At 48.7% G+C, this 26,524-nt stretch overlaps 1 protein-coding gene across 1 annotated transcript in view; it reads right to left on the reverse strand.

The window, feature by feature from the left end:
• Positions 1-26,524, reverse strand: part of SMYD3 (SET and MYND domain containing 3) — a 696,975-nt gene that overhangs the window by 80,937 nt on the left and 589,514 nt on the right. The window contains exons 10-11 of the mRNA XM_077779902.1: positions 25,578-25,665; positions 20,600-20,774 (exon numbers count right to left, since the gene is read on the reverse strand). Coding sequence (XP_077636028.1) covers positions 20,600-20,774; positions 25,578-25,665 — 263 coding nt within the window. The remainder of the gene's footprint in view (positions 1-20,599; positions 20,775-25,577; positions 25,666-26,524) is intronic.

Below are 26,524 nucleotides of genomic sequence, written 5' to 3' on the forward strand. Positions count from 1 at the left end.
GTGTGTGCATCCTCCCAGGGTTACCTGGGAGGCGCCTGGGGAGCACGGCCTGTGAGCTCCCCAGACCCGCCTCCTCCGGCCAGAACCCAGAGCCCTTGCACTGCAGGGCAGGACCCTCACAGCAGCCTCCCCAGGAAAATGCCATCGGGCAAAAACAGATCCTGGCCGGTTTAGTTTGTTTTAAATACTTCTGCTGCCAGAAAACAAGGATGACACCATTGGGGCTGGATATAAACATAAGCGGGAGATTGAAGAGGAGCCGGGGGGAGGGAGGGGGAACCGGAGTCAGGAGTCAGGAGTCAGTCCAGGAGGGTCTGCTACGCGCTAAGCTGAGGGAGGGGAGGCTGGTCTCCCATGAGGCCGTGCCGGTGTCCTGGGCGCCCCCTTCTCCCAGCCACACTCCCCCACCACCTTTCTGCCGTCTGCCTGGCCCTGGACTGCCGCACACACACTGGGGGGCCGGCCACGGGGAATGCTCTTTCCCTGCAGACATCTCCTTGCAGAGAGGAGTCTGTGTTTACGAAGGTTAACCCCAGGCTCCACCAGAGGCCACCTAGGGCGCAAACCCTCTGAGTTGGTAGATTTTACAAGTCCCATCTGGCGCGGTGCACCTCTCCGGGGTGCACACTCCTGGCCAGCCGGCTGTCCTAACACTGGGGGCTGCTGACAGATGAGAGCTGGCCTCACACATTCTTCAGTTCTCACACGTGCTCTCATAAGGCAGTGGAATTCACTCGCTCACAGCTGGGGGTCCCTGGTGCTCGCAGCGGCGTCCTGGTCCTGACCCGGATGCAGGGACGGCTCCAGCGCCCTTCCGTGTCTTTACTGCCATCGGTGTTGACGACACCTCAGCGCAGCAACGCTGGGAGCCGAGTGCTCCCCGAGAGGAGCCTAGGAATTGGCCTGTGGATGGACAGCTTTGCTTCTGTTCTGCCAGGGGACTAGGGCATCAGGCAGGAGCCTGTGATTCACTTCAACACCCCCAAGTTATCAATTCTGTCAAGAGGAGGCGAGATTTTTCAGATTATTTAATAACCTGCACTGTGGTAGGGTCACTGACCAATCATAAGAGATGCCGGCCATAGCTATGGAGCAGGGCCCTAGGAGTCTCCTGTAGTGCACCCCTTTTCCGTTCCTGGATTGTGGGAGGGTCACCAGAGGGGGCCTGAGTAGCTGGCGGGGCCAGCAAGCATCCCGAGGCTAAAACAAGCAGTGCTCAGCACTTAGTCTTGCTGGCAGGCCGGGCATGGAGGGGATGCAGAGAAGGAAGTCTCTATAACCCTCACTTTTCTGATCATCCCAGGTTAATACCCAAGAGAGTTTGACCCCCTTAAACTGCTCTCGATCGATGGCTTCAGAATACAGAAGTCTAGTAAGAATGGATCTCCTCCCAGAGCCAAGTTCCATACTGGCCTGGGGGCTGGGGAGCCTCCAGAGATGCAGGCCCGAGACTCAGGGAGATCTCTGGTCTGTCTTGAGGGAGTGGAGCTCTGTCCTCCAAAACAGACTGAGAACGTCTCCTCCAGGCACCGGCGGCACAGATTTCTACTCAGAACACATCCACTTGTGTCTGGGGAAAGGCAAGCATGAAATACACTTCGTTGCAACGTTGAAAAGCATGGAGGGAAAGTTAATTTCCAAGGAAGAAAGTCAGAGGCACAACACAGTGGGAAGTGGATTCACCTCCGCAGAGCAGACACTGATTTCCCCACCTGGGAGAATCCCGGAACGAGCTGGAAGCTGAAAACGCAACCTCTGACTTTTTTTTTCAGCCCCTTTAGATCATACATTTTAAGACCATGAAACAACATGAGATTAAAAGTCTCATTCAGAAATAGAAGTGGAAAGGAGGCTTCAGTAGTTCCCTTTGTTCAGAGAAAATACTTTCAAAGGTATTTCATAACTAAAATTAAATGTGTAGGTGAGGGTGTGTGTGGCCTTTCTTGCTTGCTTTGTGTTAGAGAGGTAGCCTGAGCTTAGGAAGGACAGAAGCCCCCCACCTGCGGTCATTGCCGGGGCAGTGCTTGCTGACAGACATCTGCAGAAAGCCCAGGGCCGGCCCTGCTCCTGGTGGCTGGTGGCCTCAGCACACGCGTCCATCAGGAGCTGTACCATCTTCTTGCGGGGGTGGGGAGGACACGTAGGAGAAACCAGTCAAGCATGAAATGTTCTGCCACTTACTATGTGTGTGACCTTGGACAAGGCACCCAATTCTCAGAGCCATGGCTTTTATAGTTCAAAAACAGATTATCTTCTGCTGATATCCAGAAAGATAGACCCAACTTCAGGTTTCCAAACAAAATTTGTTTGGTAGGTCTTCTCTAACAAAAAGAATTCAGGGGCTCTTGGGTAACTCAGTCAGTTGAGCACCCTACTCTTGATTTTGGCTCAGGTCACGATCCCAGGGTCATGGGACTGAGCTCCATGTAGGGCTCTGTGCTGAATGTGAAGCCTGCTTAAGATTTTCTCTCTCTCTCCCGCCCTCCACTTATGCACATGCTCTCTCACTCTCACTTTAAAAAAACAGGGGAGGCGGCACCTGGGTGGCTCAGTCGGTTGAGCGTCCAACTTTGGCTCAGGTCATGATCTCACGGTTCGTGGGTTCGAGCCCTGCGCTGGGCTCTGTGCTGACAGCTAGCTCAGAGCCTGGAGCCTGTCTTTGGATTCTGTATCTCTCTCTCTCTCTGATCCTCCCCTGCTCGTGCTCTCTCTCTAAAATAAATAAAAACATTAAAAAAAAAAAGAATTCCAGGTTGACAAATACAAAATTGAGAATACGGTCTCAGAAGGGACTCACACAAGTGAAGGGTCTACAGTTTAAGCCTCGTTAGCTCCACAGTGAATCCACTTTTGCTCAGGTGCCTACTCGAATGAGATGTAAGTATTAAAGACAAATGTGCTTTGCAAATTGTAAGGCATTACATGCCTGAACATTTACTCTGCAAATACCTAATGCCTACTGTGCGCCACGTACAGCTGTGAACATACCAGCAGCAATCCCCCCAATGAAACCTAAGTTCTGCTGGCACAGTGTTGTCACCTGCTGCAGGATGTCCTCCTCTGAGCCCTGAGTACAGAAGTGAGCCTCCCCAACGTGGCGTGGTCTGACCGCTCACCTGCTACACCAGCCCCCTCGCAGGGCTCTCTGAGGTCCTGATGCCTGCATCTGGCTTTCTGGGACTTGGGTCCTACTCAGTCTCAACTTTTCCTGCCTTTTCCTCCTTCTTGGCCATTGTCTTCTTCTTGACTTCCATTTTGAAACCCCCAGAGCAATAAGCCAGACCTTCTAACCCCTTCTTTTCCAATATGAATCAACAGTGGTTGCCTAGCACAGAGGGGATGGAGAGAGGGTTCGGGGCTAACAGGTAAGGAGCACCAGGTTTTGTTAGGGGGAGGTAATAAAATGTTCTAAAGTCAATTGTGGTGACAGACGTACAGCTCTGTGAATACACTAAAAGCCTTGAATTCTGAACCTTAAGTGGGTAAATGGTAAGGTATATGAATTATATCTCAATAGAGATGTTTAAAATATGAATGGGCCACTAGGAAGCCCCTAAAATTCAAGAAAAGTACACAGCAAGATGAAAGGCCAGAATAAATAGGAGAAAAAAAAAAAAACCTCGAAAGAAACCAAGATTATTCAGAAAATGGAAAATAATTATTTCATTTATTTTTAAAAATATTTTTTAATGATTATTTTTGAGAGAGACAGAGCGAGAAAGAGAGAGCGAGCATGAGCAGAAGAGGCAGAGAAGGAGGGGGACACAGAAACCAAAGCAGGCTCCAGGCTCTGGCTGTCAGCACAGAACACTACATGAGGCTTAAACCCACAAGGTGAGAGATCATGACCTTAACTGAAGTCGGATGCTTAACCAACTGATCCACCCAGGTGCCCTGGGCATATTATCCTTAGAGAGATTCAAGAAGAGGTTGTGTCCACAAAATAACAGGGAGCTATGAAAAGGAAGCCATTAAAGAGTAAGACAGAGTTCTTTTAAATTTAAAAAACAAAATTCACTGAAATATAAAAATTCTATTAAAGGTCTGGAAGAGAAAGTCAAGGATAACTCCCAGAATATAAAGCAGAAGGCCCAAGACATTGAGTACATAGAAGTCGAACATCTGACTACCAGGACTTTGAGAGCAAGAGAACATAGAAAGCAGAGCAACTGAAATGAAAAAGAATAAAATAAAGAAAAATTTCCCCAGAGATTAAAAAAAAAAAAAGTCTTTAATACAAAAAGATCTAGCATCAGTGAAAAAGTACCTATGGCCAGACACATCTGTGTGAACTTTCAGAACATCAAAGAAGAACAGAACCTAAAAACTTACAGAAATATAGAACGGGTGATTGACAAGCGAACATCAGAAATGACAGATCTTAGAAGAGAGTGAGACAGGCTTTTAAAATTGTCATTGAAAATGATTTTGAACTGAGAATTTTATATTTGAATTCTCCGCCAAGAATGAGAGTAACTAAGCCTCTAACACAGTAGGAGATCAAGGGACACTGCCTCAAGTTGATGACACAGGAAACTGAAATTTCAGTATATTGTTTGAAGTTGCACAAGTAGCCATTAAAAGAATTAAAGAATCATTATTTTTAATGGAGAATGAGATGAGGGATACAGAAAAAAAGAATAGCTTAAGCTAGATCTTTATCGTCTTATAGTTAGGAGTGGGTGATTTCTTTAGCTAATAGGTAAGACACATAAATCTGAAGTAATTGAGAGGTATAAAAATCAGAAGTGCTGAAAACAAAGGTTTTTGGAAGTCGCTGGTTAAGAAGCAGGCCTGAAAGTTGGGAGGAGCGAAGCAGGGGTCTACTGCTTTTTATTTTAAAAATGAGATATAAGGTGAAAAAACCCAAAAGTTTAAAACTAATTAATGGGACTTTCAAACAGAGCCCAGAAGCATCGAAGATGCTTCCAAAGTGAAATGAACTCCTTCACAATCCAGGGCTTTTATGGGTCTTTGACTTTGGGAAATGTCATCTGACAGCCTTTTCTGGAGATTTGAAATAGACCTGCGTTTTCTAGAAACTCTGAGAAGTTCTGCAGGAAAGTAACCAGTTTAACTTCAGTGGAAAACCAGATCGATCCACTGAAAGATCAATGTGGTGAGTTATTTCCTGATTTTCATAAATTTACCAATGGTCACTTTTTTTCTATCCAGACTTTCAGAGCTTTGACAAGAATGTGCAAATGGCAGATGACTAGGAAAGAGGGAAAGAGTTTGTAAAATAAATATAAATGGATAATTTTCTATGAATGAGATTGTTCAGGCTGTCTCTGGTTTCTTTTGGATGTTTCTGAATGTCATATTTAACATGGTTTAAAGCGTTAAGCATTTGAAGTTTTTTCTTTTCTGCAATTCCTCCAGCAGCCTGTCAGCCTTAATTTAGTATCTCTAGCAATTAACATTTAAATTAAACATCAATTCAAAAGCATCCCTCAAATATCAGAATTTTAAATCAATCTAAATCTCATTAAATTCTAAATTGACAGAAATGTAAAATTAGGGCTAATAAGTTATTTAGGAACTAGTGAGAGAACATTACAAGTGCTTAAATTAAAAACCAAAAGAAAATTACATTTCAAAAGCACAGAAAAGAAACCAAATAGTTGAAACAATCCTGACATGTACAAAATGCCAAACCTCGAGACAGAAAAATTGTATTTCAAATAGGAAATTTTCAAACAATACTGAGTGCTGTTTTGCCAGCTTTCCAGGTTTTTTTTTTTTTTCTAGTGATGTCTCAGGAAGCATCTCAAGGTTAGGTTATTCAGAAAAGCATCTTTCAATATCAGTAATCCAGACTGAACATTTCTGAAAAAGCTGCTAAATCACCATTGGTAAATTTAGCATATCTGGCAAATGGATCTTTCATGGAATTTGTATTTGGTGAATTCACTGCGATTCACACTGACTTTTAGTGAATCGGCTAGTGGTGACTGATTTTCAGCAAACTGACCTGAAGCTATTTTATTTAACTTGGCTTTGCCTGAACTCATTTGAGCAGGATCCTTTTTTCATATTATATCAATGGAACAATTATCCCCAGGGAACATACTTTGGAAAACACTACTTAACAGGAATGGAGTCAGATGCTTGCTGGGGGCCCTGAAGAGGAGCAGACTTCAAGCATATTAATGAGAAACTGGTAACAGGGGACCTAATGAGGAAAGGAACTTGGCTTTTACCCAGAGGTTCTACTTCTGTAAAACTGCAGCCTCTACATTCTATTCATCCATCTGTAAGCGTGAAGAACCCACATTTTGTATTAATTCTTTTAAGTTTATTTATTTATTTTGAGAAAGGGAAAGAGAGAGAGAGAGAGAGAGAGAGAGAGAGGCAAAGAGAGGAGAGAATCCCAAGTAGGCTCTGCACCGTCAGCACAGAGCTTGATGCGGGGCTCCAACCTGTGAACCAGGAGATCATGACCTGAGCCGAAGTCAAGAATCGGCTGCTTAACCGACTGAGCCACCCAGGTGCCCCTGCATTTTATATTAACTTAAAAATTTAAACCATTATACTTTTATAGCAAATTCAGGAGTCAGAACGAAGTGTTTGCTTTCTTTTTCTCCCCTACATTCTTTGCGCCTGAGGAGCAGACCGTCCTCACGTTTTGATGCTCTCCCGCTCACACAGTCCTCACATTTTGATCCTCTCCCGCTCACACAGGCCAGTGTGGTACCTGCCAGCAGAGGTACAAAGCAACATTTAGGGCAGGGACACATACTTACAACCTCACTGGGACGGAGAAGAGGTGGACATGTGAAGCCTGTCTGGTGGGGAGGAGCGGGGACCCCCACCCTGAGAGAGCACACGCCCCACTGCTGCTGCTGACTGGGGATATGAGTCCATTGTCACTGGACTTCTGATTTCCCAGCCAAGGCTAGAAGCCTGGACTTTCTAAAAAGTGTAAACATCTCCTACTTTTTAGAGATTAGCAACTATTTTTTTTTAAGTTTATTTATTTAGAGAGAGAGACAGAGAGCAAGTGGGGGAGGGGCAGAGACTGAGGGGGATGGAGAGCAAGTCCCAAGCAGGCTCTTTGCCACCAGCGCAGAGCCCAATGCAGGGCTCAAACTCACAAACCATGAGATTGTGACCTGAGCCAAAACCAAGAGTCTAGCACTGAACCAAGTGAGCCACCCAGGCACCCCTTGAGCCTCCCAGGCACCCCAGAGATGAGTAGCTATTTATTTCAATTTGAAAAAAAAATTCATTGCAACCGATTGGAAATACGTATTTTTAAATCCAAACGAATGCATCCACATGCGTATATACGGGTAGATGTATACACGCATAGCTATGTGATGCCACTTTGTGAGATATTACATCTCACTTGTCTTACTCCACCACCCCACAAGCAACAGAAAAAAAATCAAAGCCATCGAAGCTCTAATTGTTCCTCAGGACATGCTCTGAGAGCCAGGCAGAGGAAGGAAAGGGCACACATTACCCAGAACTTAATGGTAACTGAAGCAACAGAGAGGTAGAATTGAGCTGGTTTGTTTCTGGACTTCACTTGTAACTGAAACTGAAGAGGTTTTGGAGGGTTCTGGAACTTAGAATCTCAGCCAGAAGGGGCAATGAACCTCATGGGGATAACCCTCCCACCCAGTACAGGAATTACTTCTAAAACAACTGACAGAGTGTATGAAAACTTTCAAAGTCGGGGAATTACTACTCTTCAAAACTGAATAGTCACTTAAGGGCACCCGAATTGTTATAATCTGTTCATCAGGCCGATGTCCCTCCTGGAATGCATCTCCCTCTGATTCCAGGTCCACAGCCCCTCCTCTCTCATGGGGGATCTACCCCCTTCCTGCTCGACAGCTCTTCAAATATCTGAAAGTTGATAGCACGTCTACTTGTCCGTCTTTTCACCTTGTGATGAAACATCTCCATTTCTAACATAATGTGGCTACAGAATTCTTATCCTGGTCACTCTCCCTCAGAAACCCTAGACACTCTGTGATGGATGCATGCATCCAATTCCTGGAAGCTGATACTATCCACGCAACAATGCAGCCTAAGGCTGATTAGCTTTCCTGGCCACTGCACTGGTCGCCCTTGACCCCCCCCAGATATACCAGTTAGGATTTTTGATGTTGGATGAACCAAGAAATCCAACTGAAACTGGCTGACAAAAAAATGAAAATGATCAGCCCCCGTGTTCACATAACTGCACAGTTATAGAGGAAACCTTGGTTTCAGGCAATGCTTGAATGAAGTGACCAGAGTCTCTTCCTTCCTCACCTCTGCTTCCTGGATTTGATCTCCTTCTTCTCTCTCTGAGGTCCACGGACCACATAGCCTATATCTTCAGTGGCTGCATGCTTCCTCAGTTATGAGCAATAGGAAAGGGAAGTCTGCTTTCTTAGTATCTCAAATCAAAGACCAAGAATGGCCCATCATTGGCTCTAACAGGTCTGACTTTGGTCAGGGGACCAAGGAAATGTGATTTTCCAGCTTAAGCTAATCATAGGCTGCCCCTGTGGTCAGTAACATATGAACCACACAGCCAGAACATCTGACGATCTCTTCAGAAAGAGAACAGAGGAATTCATACTAGTGCAGTGACCAGAAACAATCTGCTACAAAACACTAGAAAAATTCTCCAGCCTGTTACTGAATTTTGAATCAGAAATTTTAAGATCATCTCTTTGGTATCAACTAAATGTTTCTAATCAAGGAGGTTAAGTTTTGAAGTTTGGATTAGTGCCCCAAAGCATTAGTTATTCTTCTCGGGTTCACCACCCTTACAAATTTGATATACACAACTTCTATCCTTTGATCTCATGGAGTCTTTGATAAAAATGTTGACTTAGGACCAAAAAAGAAAAAAAAAAAAGAGCTTTGAGGCATCCATTATGTTTTCCCCAAAGGGGTCTATCAATCTGTTAATGACTCCTGTTCACAGATAGCTGTCTGAAAGGTGTAAGTAAATCTCACTAGCCCATATGTTTCCATCCACAGAAAACACACCAGGAGACCTCTAATACCTTGTTGAGATCAAAGTGCACTTTCTATAGCATTTCCAAAATGAACGTCGTCTTCCGGCCATGTCTGTCAGTGGCTCCAGGCAGCGATGCATGACATACACTGGGACGGAGGATCCTTCACAGAACGTGGCGCACACCGCCTCCAGGTACGGCGGGTCCCCACACCACTTCTCCACCTCGGGGGGGCCTCACTGGCCTCCTGGCCCATCTTTCCCTTCTGCGGCCAACAGACTTCTTCCCAAGCCTCTAGCTTGTGTCCCCGCATGAGAGGGTCTGGCTGCTCCCTCAGGGACCCCAGCCTCCTACTCTCGCAGGTCTTCGTTCCCGATGTGGCGCTGGGACAGTGCGGGGTTTGCTGCACATCCCAGTCGGATCAGCCTTTGGATGTGCTTTACCACCTTTGAGTCTTCTTTCTGACATTCCTTCTAGGCTGTTTCTCAGTGAAACAGTACAATGGACGTCCGTTCTTCTGGTTTGTCTATCATCCTCGCGCCTGCCGAGCCTTTGAACAGCTTCTGTCCCACAGGAAGCATGTGGTCCTGGTGGGGCTGCAGCAGGCACGAGACCCGACATGCCACAGAAGTTCGCCCCAGATGCGCATTTTCAAATCTGAAGCTAGTGGGAACAGACCTTTGCTTTTGCCATAGAGCCAGAAGGTGCGGGCTGGGGCTGCTGGACGCCATCTTATCTACCACACTGTGTGGAAGGGAAGAATAAAGCACAACAGAGGAAAGAAGAACTGAGAGCGAGAGAGAGTGTGTAATCTGATGACCCAGACGGTACCCCTGAATTCTGTCACCAGTTCTATCCACGTAGGACATGCATGCAGCCGTGTGAGCAGCAAACTCTTCTCAGGCAGGCAGTCTGACTGAGGTGGATTTCTGTCACTTGCGACAAAAAGAATCTCGACAATGTAGGAGGAAGGTGGGTGGCGTAGTGGGCAAGACCACTCAGCCCTCTAGAGTGTTGCATGGTCTGGACTCTTAGGACCAAGCAAATCTGGGTTCAGGCGGACTCCGATATCTTTTTTATAAACACAACAAAAATAAAATACATGAACCTAGAGCCAGAGTCTGAAGGGAGTTTGAAGCCTAGCTGTGGGGAGGGCGAGTCACATAGGACTCGTCAATCTGCATCCTCGCGTGGAAGGTAGGACTAGGCCAACTCCCTCCGCACCACGGCTGTGAGGACCAGGCCAGATGAGCTGCTGGGTCCGCAGTAGGCTCTGGTTATACCAGCGGTTCCTTTCCAGTTTAAGGAAGCTGAGAGGGAGAGGGGAGGGCTCATGAAGTCCTTTGGCCTACTCCACCCGACAGACGCTGCCGACAAGCTGCCGGCGGATGCTTTTACGACGGTGGTACCCAATCTATCTTACTTTGGGAGGATATTACGGTGACGTTTTCCACTACAAGTGAAAGCAAAATTGTTCCTCTTTACCTCTGAAGGGCAGCGGACAGTATGATTGGTGTCCTTTGTGCGGGAAGAGAGATTTCCATCATCTGTTCCCTCTTGGCAGAGCAGGAGCTGTCTACACACACCCCCACCCCCGCCATCACCCCCAGGTCCTCCCCTCTGTCTGTTCAAGGGCCCAAGCTCACTATTTCCCTGCATTCCAGTTCTCTAGAACCTGGTGGGGCCACCCCCCTTGAACACACATAGCAATAAGAATCGGAGATATTTTTTTCCAGCCAGTATGCTGCCGTGAGCTCAAGAGCTCTGTAGTATCTTGCCCAAAGGACATATTTTGTGCCTAAAACAACTTGGCTATCTAAAACACTAGAAACTATCATTTGGGGGCCATTTGCTCCCCATCTCTCATTTCTTTCAAGGACCTCTTACTGTTCCTTACAAATGCTCTCACCATTCTCCATCAGTGATCGGACTTTATGAGGGTCGATGAACAGTTTTACCTACAGTTTAATGGACGGCTCAGTCATTTTATCCTTAGAGAACTTCTGAAAACTCAGTACAGAATTCCCTTAAAATACACAGATAAATAGCATGTGTGTGTGCTGATATGTGTTTTTTTAGATCATAGAACACGTACTTTATAGGAAGTTAAAATTGATTTTAATCAATTCTTTTTGAGCCTTTCAAAGTTACAGCCATCACTTCCCAATTCTCAGGCCTACCTGATTTTATGCTGGCTCCCTACAGGGGAAAATGGGATTTTCTTTTTCCACTTGCTCTTCTAAGAGCTGAGAAAAAGGAAAAGAGACAGCAGCTAGGTAGCAGCAGGGGCAGCTGCGCAAGAGACTGATTCAACAGGAGAAATTCAATGCATCGCAGAAGATTCCCCAGGATTGGACACCCTGTGGCTTAGGGTGCACTTGGCTGTAATAAGGAACAGAAGCTTTCCTGTCGGGAGAGGCAGAGTGCTCAGTGACAGCTTGTGAAGGTTTAAAACCACAACAGTGAACCCCATGGGAAATGTTTGTATTTTGGAAATGCTTTCCCACGTAGGAAGACCACAGACCATTTCCCAGAGCGCATGCCTGCCATTCATACATGCCGGTGACCACAGGAGACTAAAGGTTTTCCCGTGCAGGTGAGCTAGCCCCAAGGGTAGAATATGGCTTTTGTCTTCTCTACAAGGAGGCTGCTGACTGGGAATCAGGCAAAGGCAACAGAGGAAAAGTAGTTCCTGTGTCCTGTCCTAGCCCCAGATCTCAAGAGCCAAGGTAGGTAGAAATGTGGGAATGGACGGGGTTGGCCCATGGCTGTGGGACATGTGAGCACACAGGAACTGCCATTCTTGCCTCAGACTGGAGGGGAAGCGAGGGGGGTCTGCGATGGGCAGAGAGAAAGTGCATGAGCCAGAATGAGGCTGTCCTAGGAGGAAGGGACAGATAGGAGAGCAGCCAGGACTTGAACAAAGACCCCCAGAATCAGCATTTTTTTTTTTTGGTCAGATGAACTGGACAGAAATGGCATGGACAGGGAGTTTGGTTCAGAAATGTTACCACTATGTTTATGTGCAAGGGTAACTACAACCCACACATGTGCCAGGGGCAGAAGGGGATGCCTCTGGGCATGAGGCCCTGGTCAGCTTTCATCAAGTTCGATGGAAGGTGGGAGTAAGCCAGGATTATTGGTCCTAATTTGAGACTAGAAGTTCTGATATTCACTCTCTGATGATGACAGAGAAAAGGTATATGCTTCTTGAGTCTTGGCCTACCCCGGGGGCTCAGAAGGCAGGGACGATTGTAGCCATGGACAGAAAGGGCTGACTCATGACCGTCAGATTTTGGAGCAAAGAGGAATCGATATCCTTGCCCCAAGTAAGGACGGGAAATGAGGGAAGACTTGAAACGTAAAATGTGAGCAGTGTCACGCTGTCACAGCTCACCCAGACCAACAGTATAGAACCACCTAACTTGAACTACACCACCACCCACACGGTCCTGGGTGCTCAGAAATCCCACTGCATATTTTGTGCAGTTTTTGTTGATATCTAACTACCTAGTCAGTTTCTGATGGGGCTGAAGAACCTGAAAGTGTCTGAGGCAAATTATCTCACAGGGAAGAACCTCTATTTTACACATTATTTTAGAACAAAGGTAGCTGAGAGTTTAAGCGTTTGATTTTAAGGCTGCGTCAAAACGGTCCCATGAAAAAGGCCACGTCAAATCACTGCTTCCCCTCACGAGTGTCCCTTGAAACACTGACCTCTGGGAGAAGGATCCTCTAGGGGCTCACTAGTACCACTACTCTACTAGTACTGGGTTGGTCGTGAGCTGAGTATCGAGGTTCGCCCTAATCACCTCTAGTGACCCACGCACACTGGGACTGGCTGCTGGGCACCGCTTGAGCTCCTGAGTCCAAGTGCAAGCCCAAAAAGGAAGAAATTCCTTTTCCAGTGCAGACAGTTGACTTCTAGTAGGTCCAAATACAACACGGAACTACGTGCAGGGGGAGTGATCCTTGGAAGCAGTACCCTGCCGGAATGGAGAGTCAGGAGGCGACGGCTGAGATGGATATGGCCAGTGTTAGGGGCTGAACTGCCTCCCTCCAAAATTCACATGTTGAAGCCTGAACCTCCACCCCCCACCCCGCACACCAGATTGTGTGTTTGGAGATAAGACCTTTAAAGAGGTGATGAGGTCAAAGAAGGCCCCTGGGGTGGGCCCAAATCCAGTATGACTGGTTTCTTATAAGGAGAGGAAGTCTGGACACCCAGAGACGCCGGGGCTGCATGTGTGCTGAGGGCAGACCACGTGAGGACAGGGAGAAGACAGCCTTGTGCAAGCCAAGGGGAGAGGCCTCGGAAGGAGCCCAACCTGCTGGCACCTTGCACTTGAACTTCGGAAGTTAATTTCTGTTGTTATACCACTCAGTCAGTGGTATTTTGTTACGGAAGCCCGAGCAAACTAACACAGCGAGGGTCGGCTGGAGTGGGACACGGGGATGCGAGCTCCCAGAACGGGGTAGCGAGGACCTCGGGAAGCCAGAGCTGTCAACTCTTCTTTCTATGTGAGGCTTCAACACGGGAGGATAGTGAGTGAAATCTTGAAATCGGTCAGTATACTCCACAAGGTACAGGTGCTCGATCCGCTGAAGGGACTCCTACTCCAGTGCTGTTAAAACCTCGTTCAGACCTGTCCCATCAGGCCAGCCTTGACTTGGCTCAAGAATTCCTCTCAGCTTCTCAAATGCCTGGCTTTCTGGAAAGACCCAAGTGTGGCACACAGCTGATTCCCAAGGGCTGCCTACAAGCTCCGTGAGAGTCAGGACTCTGCCCCGGTGTGCCAACATTTACCACAGTGCACGTAGTCGGTCTCAGTAAACACTTCGGTTGAGGAAACTAGCGTGTGCCTGAGCCAGGAGCTTGAGATGTCCCCATTCCAATGATCCTGCGTATCCAGAAGGCCACGCAGGAAGCTGTTCATCAAGGGTGGAGGATGGGTAAGCATTCATCCTCCAAATGATGTCCCACTCTGGCTCCTACTACAAGGCCGTCTCCTACTTCGTGGAGTCGGGGAAGGTGGAGGTTCCTACGGAGGTCTGATTTCCTACAGGCTCCCAGACTCGGTGATGCACACACACAGACGGGAGTGAGCGTGGCAGTGCTCACATGAGGGAGGGGCAGGAACGAACAGCTTCTTAATTCTCTCGTCTGAGAAGAAAGTGGTATGGACAGTATGTGGATCTAATCCTCCTGGCAGGGCGGGGAGGTGGTGGGAAAAGGTTCAGCAGAGGATGTCAAAAATACGATCCAGAAGAAAACAAATGAAGCAGGGCCTCAGAAAGACAGTCAGGCGGTGGCCCTCCAGGAGCCAGGAGCCACGGTTTGGAATTCTGTGGCCAGAAGCTGACGGCACAGGGTCTGTCCGTGTTCTGCCACGTGCAGCAACATTGGAGGTGATGCGTGGGTCACCCTCCCCGCCTCAGTCAGGGCCGTGCGTGTATCAGCAGCGCCCGATCACTTTGTGTTGGCCTCAAGTCAGGTGGGAAACAGCCAAGTCGGATTAGGGCTTGGTCTGAGAAGCTGCCAGACGTCCTGAGCCCGTCTGCCATCACCCGGGGCTCTGTCAGAGCCTAGAACACTCCTTCCAGTGTGGGGGCCTGGGGTCAGGGCTGCGGCCTTCAGGAGAGTGGGCGGGGCCAAGGCCACCTGCTCCGCTTGTTCCGAGGGGCTGGGGGTCAGAGCCCCATGCCAGGGCCTGGCACAGGCTGTCCCTGACTCCCCTTCCCGAACTGTCACTACTGGCACTACTTCTGTGTCCTGTTCGTCTTCTTTTCCCTCCTTCTCCTTTGGGTTTCTGCTGTTGTATTTCTAGACCCTGGAGGAAGGCGGCCCTTGGGGACTGAATTAAAAGGCCTGCCATTAAAAAGTTTACATTAAAAGTGCTTGGGCCTTGACAGACCGAGTTGCTCGCTGCCCCAGTGTCTGACAGCAGCCAAGGCTAAGAAGCCAATCTTTAAAAATTGGTAGCAAACAAAAGGAGGCCCCGCTTAGATGTATCAGGCAACTCAGTATTCTACACAAACACACACAGAGCTCAAGATCTTGGACAGGGGTCTGGCCACCAAAGATACTTACGTTGAAAATTATAGTGTGGAAAAAAATGATTCAGTGGCCAAAGGATTACTGTCCCCATCAGCAGGCAGAGAATAAAACATCTGCTCACTCACTGGGTGAGACGCTTCTCACTTGGGAGACAAGGGAGGTGAGCGGGAGGGACACTGGAGGAAGTGCGGGCGCTCGTCTCCCCTCCTGGGTGGAGACCCGGCGCTGGCTTCCAGGCCCCACTCCACGAGCGCGGCTGCGGGAAGTGCCACACTAGATGCCCCAGCCAAGGCTAACCCCCCAGGAGGGAGCTTCCGGACGGGGACACGGACACAAGCACCGTCAGAGGACAAGCCAACAGCACCCGTGCGACGCAGGGATGGGGGACCGCGAGGGCAGGCCCGGGTCAGAGTCGGGTGGGTGACGGCGCCCCCCACTCTCCCAGCCGCGGCCACTTGCTCCACTGGCTCTTGGACCACCAGGTCGCAGTGACGGATGTTGAAAACCCACAGGAGAGCCAGCGCGGCCTCGAGAAGAAAAGCCAGCGAGGAAAGGGTTTCCGCTGCTGTGCAGAAACTTCATAGTTTGTCGGCTCACCAAAGCTTCCGAGGGAAAGGTGAAAAGTTACTCGCAAAACAAAAATGGCGGGGCTGCTGTGTGACTACTAGTGATCTCGAGGTTACAAACACCTGACCTGTAGACACATCGTGCCTCCAAACCAGCAGCAGCCTGTCACTTCCGCTCTGCCACCATTTCTCCTGACAATAGGCCACAGGAAACTATGGGGGCTGAAATCACTCTTCTCGGCCTTGTCCTCTGGGAGGCAGATTTCATGCCGCTCCCGTCTCAGATCCCGCACCTACTTGTTCAAATCCCTTCATGGTTTGTGTTCTTCTGCGTGTTCCCAGGATGCTTACAGAAATGTCCTTCCCGCCACCACTAAGTGCTGTTTGTCAGGTCAATGCCAGCAAATCTCACCCTACAGGGCAGACTTTGGTCAAGGAACAGGAGAAGACCCTTACATATTTTGAAATGAATTTAGATAAGATAGAATAAGTATCGTGTCACCCATTCTCAGTTCTTTTGAGGAAAGTGACATCTTGGTGGATACAGGACAGAGTTTGGTGATCGTTGCCTCCATTTAAAATGAACGTACACTTTGGGGCGCGTGGGTGGCTCAGTCAGTTAAGTTAAGCATCCGACTCTTGATTTCGGCTCAGGTCATGATCTTGTGGTTTGCAAGTTCGAGCCCTGAGTTGGGCTCTGTGCTGATGGTACAGAGCCTGCTTGGGATTCTCCCTCTCTGTCTGCCCCTCCTGCACATGCTCTCTCTCTCAAAATAAATAAATACACTTAAAAAATTAAATGGATGTACATTTTGATGCAGCAAGCTAGCATTTAGGAATTTACCACATGGATTTATCCTATATACCTTTATACAAAGATACAAGGACATGGACCTTAACGGCAGCATTTTTTTTTAAATGTTTTTATTTATTTCTAGGAGAGAGAGAGAGAGACACAGCGTGAGGAGGGGAGGGTCAGAGAGAGAGGGAGTCACAGACTGAAACAGGCTCCAGGCTCTGAGCTGGCAGTCAGCACAGAGCCCGACGCGGGGCTCGAACCCATGAACCGCGAGATCATGACCTAAGCGAAAGTCGGACGCTTAACCGACTAAGCCACCCAGGCGCCCCAATGGCAGCATTTTTGATATAGTAAACATAAATGGAAACAATAGGCACAAGTCTACAAATTATGGTCCATTCATGAGATGACCTTCTATACATCTGTTAAAAAGAATGAGGTAGATTTTCAGGAGCTGATCTGCATTGATGTCCGTCCTTAGTAGTAAAGTGAAAATAACCAGGAGTAGAACGTGGGATTTTCTTCTCTCTGCCCACTAAGGAGACTGCTTCGCTCCTCCCTCCCTTCACTCACTCACCCTCCTCCACCCCCCACCACCTTCTGGGTGCATGTAGCAGATCAAGACTGAGGCTGAGTCCTTCCACAAGAAAGACCAGAAGAGGCGAGACAGAAAGAAAGGAGGGGAAGGAAAAGTGCAAGGGCCCGAGGGAGTGGTTTGGAGGGGTGAGGGGGAACGAGAGTCTCTGAGGGTGTGAGAATCGCTGGGAAAAGAGAGAAAGAACAGAAGAAGGGTACTGTGAATGCAGGTTCATGTACATACTCTGAACATTTCAGGAAAGAAAGTCACCCTGCTTATCTCTCTAGGGAGTGAGGCCGGACTTTGAAAGATGAGGGTGATCTTTGCCTCGTGCTCTTTCGAAAGCATCCTCTCCTGAAAGTGCTGCTATTCTCACAACAAAGTTATGTTACCAGAACACGTGTGAATATACCGGAAGTCCCTCTCAAAGCCTTAACAAGCCTCTGCCTCTCTAGATCTTTCTCCGGGTCCTAAAGAAAGTCAAGTCTAACTGATAGTCAGCATGATTTAAATCCTAAGACTGTGCTCAGTTTTGTTTTTTTTAAAATTACTTTCTCCTTTTTGATCTTTTTAAAATGTATGGCAAACACTGGTGAGATCAGGGGCTGAGCAGACTTTCCAGGGCTGGTCTGGTGATAGCACCACGATCCTTAACACCTTCTTCAGGAGGAAAATGTTTCCCAAGCCCTGAACTACCACTGGCAAACTGGCTTCTGGAACCCAATTCATCTTATGGTTAAAATTTTAATTATTTTTTTTAAATTAAACCTCATGAAATACCTTTAAATTGCTTTCACTCTGCCTAACGTTTATAACGCTACAGATGACCATGATCACAGAACCCCTCAGAAGAAACAGTATGAGCTAAAGACGCTAAATTCTGTTGGATGTGAATTAATGCCAACCCACTTCATGAGGCCTAAAGATCTTCACGCTGCACTGCATCATAAAGAGAACTTACTTTTATCGAGTAAAAATAGATGACAGAGTGTGGCAAGAAGGGAGCTGAGGGCAACGCGGTGATTTGGATAAAAAGAGAATGTGAACACCTTCTCTTCCGAGGTCAGTGGTGGTTAAAGTTTAGCCAAGGTCAGGAGGGAGAAAAATCATTCGTTGGGTCCTGCCCTCAATCTCGCTGTTGCAAACAGTGTATTAACGTTGTAAACCTGTTAGCGTGGGTGGCAACCTGGTCACCTCTCAGTGACTCATGCCGAGCTAACCGCCCACGTCCTTGGCCAAAGGTGAACCCAAAGTCCACCGAGAGCAGCTGTGGGGAGACCCTGTGGGCACTTGGTGGCCCAGAGGGTAAACTCCCTCACACACATGTAGGCAGCAAAAAGCGCCACTGACTTCCAGATGCTGACCTCGCGGTTAAGCCTGTTAAAGGGCTGGCAGAGCCTCTGACCCTGAGTCCCTTATCTTCACATCTGCAGGGCTAAAGGGAAGAAAGGCAAAGTCCGACAGCATCCACCCTGCCTTCTCTTCCTTGGTTCTTGGGTTCTCATAGCCCTTCCTCTGCGACACCACTGCAAGCAAACTGTTCAGAGTCCACTCGTTAGAAGCAGATCAATGCAGACTGGATTTCTGGAAATACAGAATACTGCAGGGCAACTTCCTAACAAGCTCCAGGGGAGAGAAACCGAGGGAGCCTTTAGAAATCTGTCACCCAGCACGAGAACAGAGTGTACACTTACGGAGGAACTGTGACCGGCCAAGGCCCAGGAAAATAGAACCAAATGTATTCCAAACAATACGGAGTCCATTCTGGTGGACTTGGCCTCACTTACGAGAAAGGCTTCTTTGTTTAACTCAAGTCAGTAAAACTGCCAGTTAATTAAGGGGTAGGCAGTCCTTCAGAGAAGCCTGGAAGGTAGGGAAAGAAGATTCGAAAACAAGTGCAGGAGTACCCTTGGTGTGGGGACCAGAGGCAAATGTCTGTGCAGAGGGGCCCGCGGGGCAGCCTGGGCGTGCAGGGTGGGGGTGGGGTGGGAGGAGGGGAAGCATGTCCAGCCTCGGCTGCAGTGGGGGGAAGGGGAAGCGCAGGGGCCGCAGGAAGGACTGTCCCGCCCAGCGTTTCCTGGCTGCAGTCTACCCGCGTGGCCTGTGGTCTGGCTTCCCGAGACCCAGCCCTGGAGTTCAGAGCGAGGTGACATTGACCGTCGGGGACCCGCCCCTGGTTGCAACACTGTGGATCGGAGAATGAAGCCTTATCTGTTTGTGCTCGGTCCATGTGCTCTGAAAACCCGCAAGATTCATCACACCAGACATTGCATGCTCATGGGAGAGTCTGCAGTCTCGGCCCTCTAGGCAATCTCTCTGACATTTGATTAGCGCTGACTCACAGTCTGGATTCCAGAGCTGCTCCACCACAAGCAGGGGAAGACGCCATCTACGGCAGCTCTGCAAACACCCCTGGGCCCTCCAGGTGCGGTGGCCGGCCTGTGCACCCCTGCCGCCTGCTGGCTGGCGGGGTCTTCAGGCTCCTCTCTGCCTGCACTGCACTCCAGACCGCGCTTCCTGACCACGTGTCTCACTTCCAGCTCCCCTCCCGCACCTGAACTTGCAAGACCCTGGACTTGCTTCCGTTCTCACGTGGATCCTGGTAACTTCCCCTCTCGGTTCCCTCCAGAGGCTTGTCCTCAAGGTGGGGAGAGGCAGCCCGTGGGACTCTAACCCCTCTTCACTTGGAGCCCCTCCCCTGCCTGTGGACCCACGTGGGGTAGGTGGAGAGCTGGGTTCTCCCTCTGCTTAGCCCCTGGGGGCTGACACTGTGTTCGCATGGTCTTCAGAGCTACGCAGAAAGGGAGCCTCCGCCCTCCAGGGACCTCCCACCCTCCCCCATGCTCCCCGGGCTTCAGGGCACCTTCCCAGTAGTGGGTGACCCTGTTCTGTGCTGGAGATGATCCAACCTCAGATGACGGCACGAATGACTGCGCCCTCTCCCTTGGGCGGATCTACCTCAACTTCCACACTTAGGTTCTCAGCCTGCTGCAAACCTGGGTCCCATGCACTAGATTTCAATTCTGCCAAAGCTCCTCTGAGTTACAGGAACATCCAGGGACAGAACACCCACTGGTCTGAAGGAGCTGAGGTGAGTCAAGGCACGATTAACTAGTAATAGCACCTTCATCAAAGACACGCGTGAGCCTGGCTCATAAGGTTTTATGGGGCCAAATGAGTCGACCGAAGGCACCCTGGGAACCATCAAGATGAAAGAGACCATCGCTAGTCAGCCAGACGGAGGGCCCCTGCATGGGCCGTCCTCGCCTGGGTGACACAGCCTTCCCGAGCTGGGTTCGGGCCGTGTGTCCCTGCGGCCGCCCCCAGCCCGCTGCCTCCCCCCATCACCGCAAGCAGGACCCTGCAGCGTAACCCTCGGCTCCGCACAGACAGCGACTTCCTAGTCTCTGCACCCACAGCACCTGACACGCGGCAGGAGCCTCACAAATGATGAGTGTCTGCACAGGCGAGTCAACAAAAAAAGGTCCGGTTTTCCACGCTGCCGGGGAAGCAGCTGGGAACAGATGGGGACACTCGGGAAGGCAGAGCAGTCGGGGTGGCTTCAGGACGTCAATCCCTTGCCAACGTGGGACAGTGCGGCCTTTCCTCTCCAGCCCTCTGCCTGGCACTCACCTATACGGCTCCATGGTCCGAACCCCGTAGAACAAGGCCTCCTCCAGCAGGCCAAGGTTGATGCAGGCGTCCATGGCGCAGTCCAGCACCTTCAGCTGGTAGATGTTGATGTCAGGAAGCCGCTCCGAGTTGCTGCTGATGATCGTCTGGCACATGGCCAGTACCTGCTCCCACTCTGTTATTAACCTTGGTTAAGGATTCATTGTCTTCAGCAAGAAAACAAGTAAAATGAGATTCTCTAACAGGCTGAAGAGCTCCCAGGCACAGGAGGGAAGGAAGAGCCCATTATTTTGCACAGATGAGCTGCCTGCAAACACACTCAAGAAACAAAAACATGTAAGTGGCATCTCATGCAAGTAAATTCTGTTTACATCAACAAGCCATCTTCCACGCAAGCCTGCACTTTGGGGGATTAAGATTCCCAAAGAACCGTTCTTTCTTCCTACTCCTGTATGTGTTCTCTTTAAATCCAGCATGGAGTGAATACAGCTGTTTATTAAACGGGACTACCAGTTAAGTCCAGCTAAAATTATGTACTCTGTCAGCTTCCGTTACAAAACTGGTCTGAGGTTGAAGAAGCTTCAGGCGGATTCGACTTCTAAAAGGAGGAGCTCATTTTGGCTTCTGTGTCGTTAGAACCTTGGGCATACATGACACCAAGCCCCCAGCCCACTGGCCCGCAGCAGGGGAAGCAGGTTGGAGAAGTACATCCCCCCTCTCCCCCAGCTCTCACACTGAAGCTTCTTGATTATAAAGCAAAAGTGACCCAAGCCTATACTTAACCACAAAAACAAAAACAAGTATTCTTAGTTTGAGCCCCCAGAGTCCAAGATAGTATTAAGAACATGGCTCATGCACGTAAACCATGGGCGGGGCAATTGCTACTTTAAAAGGGGCAGGGAGCTGACCCAGGACCCACATGTGAGCAGCTCTGACTTTCGCATCGCCGTGAGCCCGTAACTCACTCCCGTGGTGCTTTGGTGTGATCGCACTTTTTAAAACGGCTCTTACTCCCCGCGCTGTTGCAGAGGGAGTCAGAGGACTGGGCACGTGGGGCCTGCCCTGAGTCCCTCCCGGGCGGATCACCCCGGGAACACGGGGGAAGACAGCTCCCTCCCTGCACCGCCGCCATCGCTCATGTCAGGTGAGGTGCAGGCCATGAGGACACCGGCCTGGCCCCCTCGGCCCCGTCAACCTATGGGGCTCCAATCCATCTGCTTCTGTGTGCGGAACTCCACTGGAGTGAAAAGGTTGGTAGATTTCAGGTGCGGCGGAAATGGCCTAGCCTTTGACTACACATACAGCGGGTTTCAGTGTGCACTACTTCTGTCACTTGTCAGATCTGAGGCTCTGAGGATGTCACCTAAAGCACCTACGTGACATGATCCCTGATCGTGACCAGGCTTAACCCCCTTCTACCCATGCCCCTTGCGTCCACCACACAACCCGGTCTCTTCACGATCAGTGCCCCCCGATCAACACCCCCTCTTTCATCCATCAGGCTCCCACAGCACACCTGGCCTGAATCATGCGCTCTAGCGCCCCTCTATCCCGCCCTCCAGCAACATCTACCGCTCCTACCATCCACACGGGCCTGGCGGAGGTGCGGCCTTCCAGAACGTCAGCAAACACTTGTAACAAACCAATCAAGCCACCTGTGTGAGTGGGAACTAATGTCTTCATTACAGGAAATATGCTTTTCTTCGCCCAGAGGCAGAATACCTTACCCCAAAGGCGCAGCTTCCTTACTTAGAATTGCAAGCGCCACAATGCACGGCTGAGGGCCTTTATTTCAGACTCCTGGCACACCACGTTCTGTAATTTCAGCATCAGTCCTGCCTCTCAGGAGTTGACTCTGCTCTCCGAAGAGGGTACATTCATTGAAGAAAAGTGAGTTAGTGACTTTCTTTCGTATTCCTGTGACATGCATGTTTAAAGTGTGCCGGGTGTATCCTCAGAGGTTGGGGGGTAGCGGTATCTAAGGCATTGCACTGATTTGGTAACAGATTGCCGGGCTAACCTCTGTGGCTTTTCATTCCAGGATGAGATATGTGACGAACTGTCAGGAGGAACGGCTTTCTCTTACACAACGCTAGACATTTCTGTGGCGAGACTTTGTACCTTCTCTTAACACTGTGTTGTTTGACCTCCATTACTATTTGCCTATTCACTTATATATTCTCTGACTCATTTTAAGGAGGTTTGAGGTGAGAAGCCTTAGAAATAAAAACCAGCTGTGATATTCTGCAGCCGCTGATAGGAATACATCCACTTTATCCCCCAGCAGGCTGGAAGGGAACACGGGCCAATTTCCCTTTGTAACACTGGCAACGGTCTCCTGGCAAACAGGCGCGCTTTTCCTGTAAAACACCCCAGTGAGCAAAAAAATGGAATAATTTTAACTAAGAGGCTTTTCCCCCAAGCTAATGCTGACACTGTATTTGCTCAAAAATGTAGTCACTGGCATTTGCCTGGTGTCGCGTACAAGCCATTCTGCTCCAGTGAGGGGCTGAGCTCTAGACCGAAGCAGGGTGGGGAGCCTGCCCGAGGTGGACAGAACGGTCCCTCAGATCCCCTTTTTCCCTCGAACACTTTTCAATGACAGTATGAGGATTAGAGGGGGCAGAAAAAGGGGACTAAAGGGGAATTAATCAATCCTTGGGACCACAGGGCTTTTTGTCACTGAGTATCATACTGTTCTGCTTAAGTCCTCCACGGGCCCCTCGCCAGGAAAGCGTCCTTTCCTGAGCACGGGCTGTAAGGCCCTGCCAGGTCGCACCCCAGACTGAACAACTGCGATCTCGTGACAGCACGTTATTTCACATTCTGCCCGTATGCACACGCTCCCCTTCCGGCGGGTGCCCTTCTTCACGGCGGTGGCCTGGAGAGCTCCTGCTGTATACCTCCCACACACAACTCAGAGATTGCCTCCTTTCTGGAACCTTCTTTAACCTCCCAGAGCTGTCTACTGTGCCTTTGGTGCCCCTCAAATATATATTCACCACAACAGGTATTCATTTATGTGCGGCAGTTGTTGAGTGCAGGGTTGTGTCCTCTTAACGGATGCTCCGATCTATCCCAGGGTCAAGGGTAGTCCCCAGGTGGGCTGTGACTGGCAAGATAGCAGGCACAGAGTCAGTTTGCAGTGAAGCCTTGTCCTGCCAAGACCCGACCATAGCAGGGTCACCCAGGGCCCTAATTCCACCGCATGGGACAACAGACAACGAGCCTACTTCTCTGAGCCCAAGGAGGTCCCCCTCTGACTCCCAGATCTGACTGTTTTCCCAATAGTGCTAATCTTTCTTACAGACAGGGTTTCAAATTCCACTGGGATCCTGGCTCCATTCCTTAAAACTTATTCCAGTTTCTCTAGATCTTTCTTAACATGTCCTACCCTGAAGTGAATAGAAAACTACAGATATGATCAGACTAGGAGCATCCCTTTTCTTATTTTCTGTTCTCTATTAATACAGTCCAGATCACAGTAGTTTTTGAGGGGTTATATCATCCTTGTAAACTGTATTAAACTTTGCTGATTACTAAAACCCTAACATTGTTGCACATGCTTTGCTGTTGCTAAGCTTTCTGTACATTTACACACTTAAGCTTTCTGACCCAAATAGAAGATTTTATACAGATTCTTGTTGCACTTCAGTTTTTTGGATTCAGACACCATTCAAATCTTCAGGGATCTTGAGCTCTTGATTCTATCAGCCCACCTCTGCCGTCCTCCCCGCCTATAGCCTTTGGGAATATGATGACCCAGTGCTCTGTATCTTCATTCAAGGTACAGAGTCACAGGTGGACTGGAAGGGGGGGACAGAGAATTTCAGAGTGACAGTGACCTGAGTGGCAGCATTTTCTTGTATGGCTGTTCAACCATTTAGGAAGACGTCCGGCCATACTAGCATCTAGCATCAATTTCTTGGCTACAACTAATTGAATCTCCTCCTGGAATCTATGTACAAATGTTACCAAAGAAAGCTGGGACTCCTTTGTTCTTGGTAAACCCGAGCAGCCTCGGGCCCATCACAGCTTCCTTTTTCCTTCCTTTAGTAATCAATTACAATTCCCTTACCAAACCTGCAACAAACAAACAAACAAACAGAAAACCACCCACTGGGTACAGATTTCAGAAATTACTTATTTCACCTTTAAAGATAGGAACATCTGTCTATCCACCCCTCCTATTCTTTACAGTGCTTTCAAGAACGCTGTAGCTTAGGAACCTTGTCTGAAGATTTTCTTGCTGACTGAGGTAGAATTTCCCCGCAGTATCTGCATGATCTTTCACGATCTTTCTCATCCAGGTCTGTTTCTTCTTACCGCGTGGTTTCCCTTTGTCACAGTTTTGCTCAGGCGGCCACCCTCTACTGGAAGTGACCTCCCTTTCAGCCTCTGCCCATCCAAACCCTGTCCCTGACTCGGGACACCTTTCACACATCAGCAGAGCCTCCCCAGATGACCTCCAGCATAGGCGCTCTCTCCTACTCTCTGAACTTTGACCCACTCATCGTCCTTACTGTTTATGCCAAGAAAATTTATTGTGTGGCGACTCCCACTGCCATGGTAGTCACGGTTGATTTAATATGAAGCTTCTAGAACTGAGGGTCAATGACATTAAATTATAAGGATTCTGAGTTATTCTTTTCTAGAGATGTTGGTTATGGGTAGAAAGGAACTCAGAAATTTGTTGCCTTATCCGTAGAGAGACTACTATTTACTGTCTCTTCCTGGCCATGACTTTTGCTCACTATCGAATGGTGGTAAGGTACTCATGCTGATCTGGCCACGATCTTCCCTAGTCATTACCCAAACTATTGGCAGGGACTGGAATGCAGCCTGTGACCATGAAACAGAATGAAGCTCACTGGTTCACACCAAGGTCAAGCCATGGACTTGGCTCCATTAACACCAAGCTCCAACCAGTAAAGAAGCAATCCCAACGGTACAGCTCAGTCCACAGGTAAAAGGATACTCCAATGTGCCTTCAGCTCCTCAATTTTTTTCAGGGATTCTTGAACCTCCTTCCATACTTGTTCATCACCAGTCAGCATATCAGCATCCTGCTTGGGCCAAATCAAGAGAAGAGAAAGAAAGACAAATTATTTAATTAAAAAACGGGCAGAGGAAAAAAAAATGGACAAAGGACATGAACAGATTTTTCCAAAGAAGATATACAAATGGCCAATAAGCACATGGAAAGATACTCAACATCGTTAGCCATCAGGGAAATATACATCAAAACCACAGTGAGATATCACTTTACACCCCTCAGGTTGGCCATAAGGATGTCAAAAAGAAAGGTAATACCAACTGGTGGTGAGGATGTAGAGAAACTGAAATTCTCATATGTTATTGGAAGCAATGTGAAACGATGCAGGCACTTTGGAAAATAGTCTGGCAGTTTCTCAAAGAGCTCCCATACCATTTAACAGTTCCACCCCTTAGATACCCCAGAGAAAGGGGAACCTATGTTCACACACAGAGTTGTGCGTCATTACTCACAGCAGCATAATTCTAGCGAATAAGGTGGAAGTGACCCAAATGTCCATCAGCCAACGAACGTGGCATATGCATATAATGGAATATTACTGGTAGTAAAAAGAAGTGGATTACTATAACACAGATGAACCCTAAGAACACCACGCTAAGTGAAAGAAGCCAGTCACAAAGGACCATGTATTGTATGATTCTGCTGACATGAAATGTTCAGAACAGGCAAACCCACAGAGACGGAAAGTCAATTACTAATTGGCTGGGGATGGGGAGGGACTTGGGGAGATGGACATGTGGTAAAATCCACTGTGTTAACGGTTCCACAACTCTGTGAAGATACTGAGAGCCACTGAATTGTATGCTTTACCTGACTGAATTGGATCATATGTGAATTATATCTCAATAAAGCTGATATATGTCAGGAAG

This window comes from Crocuta crocuta, unplaced genomic scaffold (genome assembly GCF_008692635.1).
Source record: "Crocuta crocuta isolate KB4526 unplaced genomic scaffold, BGI_CrCroc_1.0 scaffold322, whole genome shotgun sequence".
NCBI lineage: Eukaryota > Metazoa > Chordata > Mammalia > Carnivora > Hyaenidae > Crocuta > Crocuta crocuta.